Source organism: Apostichopus japonicus, chromosome 20 (genome assembly GCF_037975245.1).
Source record: "Apostichopus japonicus isolate 1M-3 chromosome 20, ASM3797524v1, whole genome shotgun sequence".
NCBI lineage: Eukaryota > Metazoa > Echinodermata > Holothuroidea > Aspidochirotida > Stichopodidae > Apostichopus > Apostichopus japonicus.
Window position 1 is genome coordinate 18,160,001 of NC_092580.1, and position 12,774 is coordinate 18,172,774.

The following is a 12,774-nucleotide window of genomic DNA, read 5'->3' on the forward strand; positions in this document are numbered from 1 at the left end:
CCAATGTATGTGTGCAGGGATAGTATGGTGTCTTCCAATGTATGTGTGCAGGAACACTATGGTGTCTTCCAATGTATGTGTGCAGGAACACTATGGTGTCTTCCAATGTATGTGTGCAGGGACAGAATGGTGTCTTCCCAAGGTATGTGTGCAGGGACAGTATGGTGTCTGCCAATGTATGTGTGCAGGGACAGTATGGTGTCTTCCCAAGGTATGTGTGCAGGGACAGTATGGTGTCTTCCCATGTATGTGTGCAGGGACAGTATGGTGTCTTCCTATGCATGTGTGCAGGGACAGTATGGTGTCTACCAATGTATGTGTGCAGGGACAGTGACGCCTTACGCACTAATACTGGTAGTGGATATGACTGCAACGGATACTGGCAACTCTATACAAATCCGTCATGGTGTTCATGTGTAAAGTGTCTCGTCTTTACACTCAGTTTGTCGAACCACCTTTTTAAAGGAATACTCCGGTGACAGTCACTTACCTTCAACACACAAAACAATCTATCACGCTGCTCATATCTAAATATCTTGCTTCTCACGTTAGGTACGGTTGCTTCGATGTGACTAACTTTTTGTAACAGGCTAAAGCAGAAATGGATCACAGTATGTTCTCTGTATTAAAAGTTCATTTGAATTTTCTTTTTTCATTCCTCTGTGGATTAATGCAGAAACAGACACATACAAACGCAAAGTAACAGTAATGTCAGCTTACTTAGATTTCGTTTTGCTGCTGCCATATATATATAAATATATATATATACATACTCCTGACGAGTTGTCTGACGATCGCTATAACGCGTGAAACTCCGAGTTACAACTACTAGTGTTCCACTAGTCTCAACTAGTATCAACATATATATATATATATATATATATATATATATATATATATATATTCGTTATATATATTCGTTATATATATTCGTTATATATATATATATATATATTCGTTTTGCTGCTGCCATATATATATATATATATATATATATATAAATACATATATAAATATATAATTTATATAATTTATTTATATATATATAATTATATTTTATTTATTCATATAATTCCCAAAGGATATCATGTTACCTTAAGACCATCTTCATAGTAAAAGAAGGTAAAGTGGAATCAGTTGGTAGTTATAGTTCTACCTGCCTCCAGACATCCAGGAGGTCTTTGACCGACGCAAGTGTTGCTGAAATTTGAGAGATTTGTTTGGTCTCCCAAATAATTCCAATGAAAAGCTTGCAGAAATATAATACGTAGGCAGTATTATTGTCGTTGAGATTTCAAGATGAAGGGAATGATTTAAAAATCTCGATTAATTGCTTCATACGTCACGTTTACCTCATAGTCCATGTTTTTCTCAGTGTCTCTAAAATTATAATTTTAGTTTGTATGCACAGATTCATTATCTGATAATCTCAAACAATTTCCCAATATTGAACTGACATTTTCTTGTTCTGGAAAGAAAGTCTCTAAGCGCTTTAGTGTAAACCAAAAGGGACATGTTCGATGTGCATGACGTGTGTGTTTTGGTATGAAATGATATATGATTATTTCAGTGTCAATAAATGTAATGAATTTTTTATAAGAAGTCAATTGTAGCAAAATAGTATAGACCCACAGAGACCTGTTCAACGTTTAAACTTTCAAAAGTATGTTGTAGTATTAAATGACACGGTACTTTATCTTTCAGTGAGTATTATATCAAGTTTGCAATATGTATTAGGTTACCTCCAGTGTTTAGTAAGTTTTAATTAGCATACATCCACAGGGACCTGTTCAACGTACATGGTTTTCGAAGTATGTTGCAGTATTAAATGACACGATAATTTAACTTCCATTGAATATAATATCAAGTTTGTAATATGTAATAGGCTTCCCTCCAGTTGGTGGTAAATATTAATGATTATGTACTATAGTGTATGTTTTTCGAAACGTTGTAGTACCAATTCACATAACACTTTCAGTTTCAATGTATGCCATAATAATTTAATAAGATTTGGTTTGTAGCCTCGAAAATGCTTGTCTCTACATTATTTCATCAAAGTATCTCGTCAAAGGATAAGCTAGTTAAGACATAATAGCATGTGTGTAGTATGTATGTTCATTATAATTGCTAATCTGTTTTTCACCATATTTTCTATGGTATGCCCAAGTGTAAACATCCACGAGTGATTCGACAGTATTTCCAATGTTAAGGACTCGATCAGAATAGTGTGTGCAATTGATTTTGTTTTTCAGATGACTTCGAATAATTTCGTTAAATTGCCTAGAAAAAATTATTCTGCATATATTTTCCCATGAGGTGAATATCTATAATATAGTCAATATTGCTATAGGCTATTCGTGTATACAGTGCGTGCAATAGAAACTATTTTGACCTATAGAGAGTTCGGATGGGATGAGTGGGTGGGAATGGTGGACAAGTCATGCGGTGTACTCATTCTGTAATTTAGTCTTACTCGGGATGGTAGCTTATCCCTTGAAGAGCAGAGTCTGACAAGGACAATTTGTATAGCGAATTGTAACTATAGTCGTTGTGAATCCTGTAGAACTTGCCGCATGTATACAAAGCATATCTGCCTCGTTCGCAGCAGTAGCTGATCAAGGCAGTACTTGAATAGGCTATCGATAATAAAACTGAACCCCGTATGCAGGGAACAATTTCAGAAATAATCAGTCTGAACTGGTCTTCTAAATTGTAAACCATGTATAATTGCGCCGTATTTACGTTTGATTTCCGCAAAGCAGGTAGGTAGAGAGCAGGAACATTAGTGGAACGGATCGTGAGACCGATCCAGGATTTAAGAAAGGAGGCGGTGTGATCCTTTGGTCGTTGAAGCCAACCCCAGGGGAGAATGGCGGGAAGAGCAAATTAAAAGTTTAGACGTCAGTTTAGACGTCAAATGTTGCATTCTGGGGCATGTTTAAATTAATATATAAACAAGGTCCATAATTAGGCCTAAACTAGTCTCTGCTGAGTCTGCTCACCGACGGACGCGAATGAGTCTCCCTACATAAACATATATCGGTAAATGCTACGGCTGTTATATTTTCCTCCCTTTTCTAAATACGCTTCACGTAGAGGCCGGCCAGATCACAGGAGGAACGAATCACATACAGGCTCAATCACAGGAACGAATCGCTCATAGCGTGATGAATAGTAAGGATCGACCCAGCGCATTTGGCAAAGATAAATTAGCCGATACGCCTTAACAAAGGCTATAGGTCTAAACGGAAGGGGTGGCATAATTCTTCCCCTACTTAATGAAACGAATTCACTGAACGATTTGCTCCCGACAGAGGATGACGGTGGGTGGCAACTCATCCCCGCCACCCCCCCCCCCCTCCTCTCTCTCTCTCTTTCTCCCACCCTCGTTGACGTACGCTGGTGCTGCAAAGGAAAATTCAATCTAAATTTCCATAACCCATGCGTAAGACTTTCGTCAGCAACAGACTACTTTGTCGTAAATGTTTACCACAGTTTGAATTTGCGTTGAACAACAGAATTCTCTCAAGCAAATTATCTAAAGTTAAAAACTGAAATGAATAAGTAGACCTCATGTAAGTTTAAACAGTTTTACGACATTGAAAAAGGAATAATAATTGCGAAAGATTTTCAACATCGGGCGAGGTCCTGTCAGGAATATCATGCAATATGCATTAGACTTTTGAAATCACCATAATATTCCATTTAATAACCGTGTTTGTTGCATCTCTGACCTTATCACTAAACTGTGATCGATGTGCCATACTGACTAAATTTAATCCTGTTTTCAACACGTTAACGATATTAATTTTGAATTTATATCCCGCTTTCAAGTTTAAGGTTTTATCCCAACGTAGAAATCATATATTTCAATCAACAGATGAAATTCTAGCTATAAAGAAAAACAGCCATTTTGCATGAGAATTTGTCTTTTCTCTATATACGATTCATATTTTATATATTCACTGAATTACACAATCATTGTGCGCAATTTGTAATATTTTCCCTACTAGTTAGTCAGTCTTTTTTTCCCATCTTTCTTGCAAATATTTAATGTTTAATAGTAATATAACACATGGGCAACAAAATATGTTAATATAACACATGGGCAACCAAAATATGGTAATATTAACACTTGGGCAACCAAAATATGGTAACATTGGTAAGACATGGGCAACCAAACTGTGGTAATATAACACATGGGCAACCAAAATATGGTAATATTAACACATGAGCAACCAAACAAGAAGAAACGAAAAATATGAACAAACTGTTTATCAAGTGCTACATAAATCAAGATTATAAAGAAACTGTCGTTTAGATCTAAAGCAGAAACCTCATCGGGCGTTTGACTATCTTATAAACGTATGTGGTAATTATAACTGAGGAGATATCCAACATTTTAAGGGAAGCAGTTTGGGACTTATGAAAACATGAAAGTAATTACCACTCACATATTGTTAACATTGTGTGAAGTTAAATACCTTGGGATCGAGGAATTTGCATGTTAACTGAAGTCAAGCACGCATTGGCCAATGTAAAGAGTTACAAAGGCATCTTATATAGCTTACATATGAAGTAGTTACAATACTTCAGTTACGCAACATATTAAATATCAATTATTTAGTTGAAGTTAGCCGATCGCCGTAAATGATATGAATCTTAAGGAACCCACAAACAGTAATCATCATATTTAGTGATCTTTGCAATCAACAACTTCACCCCCCCCCCCCACCCCACCCCCTGCTGAAACCAATGCCATGAATAGGTCGTGTTTAAGAGCTTGAACATCCTGTACTAACCTGTGATATCTTCCAAATGGAATAAAACATCACTTGCTGTTTGCGGTAGAAAATCTGACTCTATCTGTGGTCGAAGTATGGACCGGACACTGATCAGACTTGAAGTAAGTCTATAGTTGCATTCACATTTTTACATAATTACATGTATACTTGTACTCTCGCACGTAGAGATTTCTATGGTATTTGTCCTCGAAACCAGAGGCACTTATGGAGATATAGTATTGGTACTAGTATAAGATTACGTGTTCATACTCTCGCTTAAAAACCGTGCACTTGTACTCGTTCTCATGCTGTTGTACTTGAACTAAAAGTGTCTTGTACATTGTAAGAAAGACAGTGAGTCCTCAATTCAACGAATAGCCTGATGTACTGCGTGCATCTACACATGCATGGGAAAGGCGTTGTGTATTAATCAGAGTATCTATTCTCCGAAGATATCAAATGTGTACTATACTCGTAGAGCGCTGGTCCATTTCAATGAATTGAAAGTAGCCTTCGTTGATGTTATACGGGAAATCGTAACTTTTAGTTTGTTTCTCTTTCTCAGGTTACAATACTCACGTATACTATAGGAACTAAGCTCTCTCTAACCACACAATGAAACAACAAATCTTATTTGGTTGCTGTTCGGCGGCAACTGAAAACATTCTCAGTAATATCCATAATTTTTATTCAAAAGCTCGGATTAGAAATGATGACTTAATTCTGTCATGGCCAATATTTTCTTCAAGTCTGTTGACAGGGTTTTTGACGTCTGAAAACATCGAAACGATCTTGAAAAATCGGAAGAATTCAAATGCTATAAAAACCAATCAACACAATTCAATAATAGAACTGCAGAGTGTTTTCCAACTTTTTTCAACAACAACAAAAATTGTCGCTAAAAGGTTCTTGATGAAGGTTATTTAGTTCAGGGAGATTTACTGGGTATTCATAGAAACGCTTACATAGTTTCAAAGTAACGCTATCCGACGAACTTTCTTAACAAACTGTTGTAGTACATATCCATTAGCTAAGGCTCATCTATTTCGAATACCCTCCACCGTCATTCCAACCTATCGAGAAACGTAAATACCGACCTGCAAGCCACGAAAATGGTAAAGGTCAAATAACCCTTTAACATAGAACCTTTGAAACGGTTACGAAATACCATCATCATAAACATAATTTCGTACTTATTAGTCTCGGTTCAACCATGTCATCCATACGATTGGTAAAATATGTTGGTTGAGCTTAAAAATGCGAGTGACTTCTTTTCATGCCAAAGGCTATATAAAAAAGATGGAAATGTTTGTGCACCAAATTACTCATGAGTATTTTGAAAACACTCTTCTAGTATGACATTACCTCAGGCACATCACATATAAAACGTTCTGTTGGAGTCTGTTTTCCCATTACATGGCTACTTACCACAGTGAGTTAAGTACTTTATTCGCTGGAAGAAATATATCATATATCACAAGAAGAGGTCATGTTTCCAATGTTAAAGCTTATGGATTCCGTTTTCTTATTTAAAATATAAACTTGTACGGGAAAGGAGTTCCAGTTTATTTTGTTTTATTTTATTGATGGGTTTATTGTTGTTGTTTGGTGTACACTCGGTATACAAAATTGCGTGAATTTTGAAAGTGTATGATTTCTCAACTTTTTTAATAGGAATTAAGAAGACTTCTAAGGGAATGGACCAACAGAGGCTAAGGATATACATGTTCGACTACTTTGAGTCTGAACTTAACATGTTGTAACTTATTTTAATCTCCCCGCATTGCTCTCTCTCTCTCTCTGCATGCTTCAGTATAGTAAAATGCAGTTTATTCTTATATAACTTTGTTCAATTGTTCATTAGTCTTCCAAAATTTTGTTGCTTTGCACAAGAGAACACATAAAATCGAAAACATTAATGCATTTGCAGTGCATATGTTCGATTGAGATTCCATCTTTTCTTTTTCTGTCGTTTCCTCTGTCGATCTTCTTCGGAGATCCAGCCATTCCTCAATGCATCATATAGGACTATATCATATATGTGTATGTAATGTCGTAACAAATTTAACTTTTGAATTAGTAAAGCTTAAAGCACTAGCTGATGCGGTGCACCTTACTCCTACATTGTATTCTATCTCATTTGACCCCTTTGTGTAAGAAGTAATGAAACTCTTCAGAAGAATTGTCAGCCTCTCTCTCCACACCTCTCTCGCTTCCTGTCTCTCGCTCTCTTTGCATAACACATACAAGGAAAAGATGAATAATGTATTGAATGAGATATTTGAGACGATGTTATTTACCATTCACTCAGATTGTGGCAGATTTCAAGTACGTCTCCTTCACCCACTACTTAAATATATCAGAGAGAGCTACATGCGGAGCTGTTAATGTAAATGAGTTAACTTTCAATAAAACTGACGAGATTTATTAGAAACGTAAATATTACCAGTTGTCAAATGTATCCGGTTCTTTGCTGCGGTACTTGCCTGTAGTGCTTGACAAGTGCGTATATGGGTTTCATAAAATTCGCCATCAAGTTTACGAGAAGTTTCAAGTTGCAAATAAGCAAGATCCTTCTGAAACGTGAATTGTTGGTTCATCCTTTATACTACAATTATCAGTCATTTTTATAAAGAGGATATAATTATCCAAATATAAATCAAACGAAGTTGGAATTTAGCACTGACAAACCGTTCCTTAAGTTGCTAAATTCTCGCTTCAAGATATTTGTCACATCTTTCCTCAGAAGTGTAACTATTTTCAATGTTAACGTCCTCATTGCATATAGACTTTTCAAACCCTTTACAAAACCAGTATCTCAACCTACACAAATTCAAAACAAGTTCTGCTATATCTTGTAAAGAAGATTAAGAGGACATTTAGAGGATTCAAACTATCTCCTAATTTGATGCAATTATACACTTTTGTCGAAGAAACAGATTTCAGTCGATAAAACGATGAAACCCAAGGCAACAAGTGAACCAGTAATGTTATTTCAACAATACAAGTCTCGCTGCCAATTGTACGAATTTCAAAGACCAGGCGCTCTTTAATACAGTAGTTAAACTAGTCTACCTGTTTCCGTGTAAGTCTAACATTATCAACTTTGGAAGATCAACAATGCAGGTTTCTTCAACAATTACCTTCGGTCACCGATATATGCCTTGGTTCGTTCATGTCATTTCGAACATGATTCCATTATGTAATTAGTTTCTGCTGATATTCATACAAATATTGTGTTGATGTGATAATTGATGAAGTGAATTAAAAGAGACACTTTAAATACTTGAATCTGAAAACATTTGCCAAGGATTGTACTTCGCAGATCAGGACATTGGTAACCGAATTTTCTCTTTCCATGTCAACTTTCACAACTCTGTGTTTTGAAGCCTGATGTATGTAGCCCTGCTCAAAGATCCATGCTGATAAATGTGGTCGTAATCACTGGTTTTCTAAATTACATACCTTACTTTTCTTTTCATGTTTATTTTATTCTTCTTCATTTTGCTCCCTTTCTTTCTCTCTATTTCTGTCATTATAGAGTTGTATGTGGTACACAGAAACCCTTTGCTCAACATAGCATCCTAGTGAATCTCTATGGGAAACGTCAAAAGCAATCTGGACTATAACTCAGGTCACACAGACATTCCATTCACCAGAACAACGAGCACATCGTTGGAAAGCATGGCAACTTGGGCAGACGAGATCAAGGTCTAAAAACGCGCGCTATCGCTGTGAGATAACAAATTACTATCATCAGAGCGCATGTCTGGAAAATGACACGATCTCATTGGTGGATTTGGCATTTCGTTCACTGGACGGTTTAGTTGGTCTAAGTCTGTTGAGTACGTCGAGCATTAGTATTGGAATAAGGGAAAGGAATGTTAGCTGGTTAAAAGTTGGAGAGACGACGATTGGCGCGCTACCAAAAGCATGTCGGATATGTGCAAGATATACTCGCCGCGGTGGAACAAACACTGCAGATTTGCTGTACCAAATTGTGTGTTGTTGGAGTTGTTAACGCACTGGGAAATGGAAGCCAAGTCGTACTTCCATGTTCGATTTACTGCAGGAATGGAGGAAAGACGAAACGCATGGAGATCATAGTTAGCGTTGGGAGATGGATTTCTGTTTCATGCAGGTTACTTACAAGAATTACAGTTTACAGCAATTTACCGAGAGACATGTTAATGAGTTTATATATTTACAAACATGCCGTTGATTTAAACTTGGCGATGTTGTTAAAGCCTACGATCGAATAAAACGATTTATACTGAAGGGTATACATGAATGGAAATATCTTTCTGATATATGCCTTCGTGAAGCTTATAATCGTACTTACGAATTTGAAAATAACGTTCACTAGCCAATACATAACAATGTTCGTCTTTCTTTCGTCTTGGGAACGTTCTTTTACCATAGTAGAATGAAAGAAGAGGGAATTATAGTGACTTCAATTTCAAGTTCCTACCACCGGTATTCTACTGTTTTCTTAGCATTCGCGGGAACATTTCTATCGGACTACCAATATATAAGAATTCCATTCCTTTTAACGAAAATGTTGTCGAAATTTTTAGATTTAAATTGAAAACATTACACCAACAAATGTTACAGAGTTTTAGTAACTTAGTTTCTACAGGATCTCCACCATCACCGCCCATCAAGGCATCAAGATTTTGTTTTTATCATACGTGAATTGTTATTTACCCATCAAACATGGATAAACATAAACGTAGCAGTTATCCACCGCCCAGTTGCGTACTTTTATTGTTATCGGTATCGCTGTTTTACGTTTCAACCGTGAGAGCTATCATTTGTCCTTCTTCTTGCCGTTGCGATCGTAGAGAGAGGAGCGTTGCCTGTTCCGGTTACAACTATCTCGGTCTTCCTAAGATGAATGTTCCACCGGCTGTTCGGACGTTTTCGTTAACAAACCAAAGCATTTTATACTTTGATGACACTTGGTCTGACCTTGGTTTAGATCTTCGAGAAATCAAACTCATCAATTGCCAAGTGTCAAATATGTCAGCCAATGCTCTGAGAGGCTTTGGTCGTTTAAGAATACTCCATCTGAACTTTAATAGTCTCTCTGAAGTTCCTTATTGCATCAGCAACAGTTCCAGCATCAGAGATCTCCGAATGTCGGATAATGAGATAGATTCACTTTCAGTTGACACTTTTCAGTCTTTATCCGAACTCCGGATACTTGAACTAGCCTATAATTGGATATCTGAATTACCTGATGAAATATTTTGGAACCTGAGTGAATTGCGTGTGATTGACTTATCGAATAATATGATCGGATACATCACCCGATGGACATTTATCAATCAAACTAAGTTGACTGATCTAAACATATCTAACAATCAAGTCACGTCGTTATCGTTCGGTTGGTTAAATTCGTTGACGAAATTGTGGGATCTAAAGCTACACGGTCTCTTCACCGATGCACCACGGTTTGATAATATTTCTACCCAAGTTGACAATCTGATACAATTATCAGACGGGCTTGAGTTCTCAAACATCGAAATTTTGGATATTTCATATAACTATTTGACCGAAATACCATGTCATTGCTGGGAGACAATGAAAACACTAATTACTTTACGTATGGTCGGAAACAGCTTTGAAACCGTTCCGTCTTACTGTTTTTCAGAACTTCGAGACCTACATGACATTTCTTTAGACCATAACAGTATATCTCACTTGGGGCAATTCGCATTCGCCAATGTCATGCACTTAAGGTCAATAGAACTCGCTGGAAATAACATCACTCATCTGCCGCCTAATTTCATGAATGGATCCAAATTGGTAACTTATTTGAACCTGGATCAAAATCAATTCACATACCTACCAAGTTCCTTTGTTATCCATGGTATGCTTGATCGATTGAATATGCAAAACAACTTGATCGATAATATATCTGAAACAGCTTTCATGGATCTTCCAAAGTTATCAATGTTAGACTTTCGCGGAAACAGGTTGACTAGTTTAACTACTGAATTAAAGAGCGCCTGGTCTTTGAGATTCGTACAAATGATAGCGAATGAAATCTCATTTGTAGACGAGGATGCATTTTCGAACAACACACGACTCCAAGGGATATGGTTAGACTATAATCGACTTTCTACAATTTCTTACGAAACTTTCTTACCGCTTCCAAGGCTGGTGGTTGTTAGTTTGAAATATAACCCGTGGTACTGTGATTGTAGGATTAAATGGATGCACACTCAAGTACAGATTGAAATGGGATTACCACAATATGAATGGCTAGCCATAGATAAAAAAATTCGATGTTCCGCGCCAAAAAGGTTAAAAAAAGTATTTATGAGAGCTATTAAATATCCAAACAAACTGATATGTTCCTCATTTCCTCCGCCTTTGACGATCAAATTAATCGTTGGGATTTCTTTATCGATTGTCGGATTAAGTACAGCTCTTTATATCATACAACTTTACTGTAAAGCTCGAAAGCTTGAGAGGAATGGTGGAGATCCAGGAAAGTGCATCCCCTAAACGTTTTGGTTTGATCATATTTAATATAAATTGTCATATATTCTGATATACACTCTGAAAGGACTCATCTTATTAAAGTATAATTGAAATTCTGTTGAGAAAATGATAGCGTTCGTGATAAGTTAGTCCAGATTTTCATATAGTAAGTTATACAACTGCAGGCTCATAGAAAGGGCATGAAAATGTAATACAGGGCACATTATGAATCAACAGTTTTAATTAAAGGTGCGAGAAAATTGGTCGACTTAGTGTAATGTTTATGAATCTTCTGTTTCATCACGGGATGTATAAGCTTGGGCATCAGCAAAATGTACAAATAATCTATACAAAAAATGCAAAATATCACCAGGCGTGCTTCTCAGTATACTTGTCGAATATTTACGATTAATGTCGAAGTAAGTTTTTGCAGAGCCCGTTTCTTCACATTTTCACAAATGTCCACTAATAATGTAAACTTATAACGTTGAAGCCTTCAGGAGGATTCGAACCAGGACACATATCTTCTCTCTATGTAAACGCTCATAGATTACTTACTTAATTTGGTATATATAAACCTTGAACTAAACTTTTGAATATAGCAGTGTGGGATGTTATTAATTATTTTCTCTCCTTTTTTATCTTCTTTTTTTAAGCCTTAGCTTATTTTCATAACGTTACATTTTAAAGGGATGTATGAAAGTACACTGTTAGATCCAAAAGGTGAGAAAAATCTCTTTTTTATTTAACATTTTCCAAAGATGATCACTCTTTAGAGGAGCTAAAATAATTCTTATAAAAAAATAACTTATACCAATTTAAGTTGGATGTAAATCTGGTGAGTGTTTCCACTCTCTAAGAGATACATTTGCAAAGAATTCACTCTGAAGAGAAAAGTGTGTTCACTTCTCGAAGAGTGAACGCTCTTGAAAACTTAAAATGTGTACATTTATTTCAACACCTCGGTGTGTCAAATAAGTTTTCGTAATAGTTATATCTAATTTTAGCTCAGAATGCAATATGCTTACCAAGCTCGCTAAGCTGTATGCTAACCCAGCTAACAAATGGTACGTTGCTATGGCAACTTTTTGTGTTTAATTGTCTATTTCCGGCAACATTACCAAACCTATCTGGTAACAATCCAGATAAACTTGCAGTTGTTCAGTATAAGATATCAGGCGCGTATCCAGGATTTTCAAACCCGGGGGGCGCGAATTACTATCTAAGCGGAGCGCCACCATCGGTTGGCGCGCAGCGTACAAGAAAATTTCTTATTTTGATACCCCCAGATCACCGGAAACGGCACTTCTCGGGATTGAAATGACCAACCAGATGTACACTTTTTGCCTGAGAACCAAGTATTTCCTAATAGTTTTTTTTTCCATCCATAACCTTTTTGAAGATTGTCAACCCGGCACACATCATGTTCGACCTGATCGCATCTCCTGTGGGTCTTTGCTTTTGTAGGTGATTCTACGTCGCGGCCCACAATACCCGT

At 36.6% G+C, this 12,774-nt stretch overlaps 1 protein-coding gene across 1 annotated transcript in view; it reads left to right on the forward strand.

Moving 5' to 3' along the window:
* Window positions 1-11,541, forward strand: part of LOC139961668 (uncharacterized) — a 61,515-nt gene extending 49,974 nt beyond the window's left edge. Inside the window, exon 3 of the mRNA XM_071961052.1 lies at window positions 8,326-11,541. Within this exon, the coding sequence (XP_071817153.1) occupies window positions 9,501-11,300 (1,800 nt within the window). The 5' untranslated portion in view covers window positions 8,326-9,500 and the 3' untranslated portion in view covers window positions 11,301-11,541. The remainder of the gene's footprint in view (window positions 1-8,325) is intronic.
* The last annotated feature ends 1,233 nt before the right edge of the window (window positions 11,542-12,774 follow it).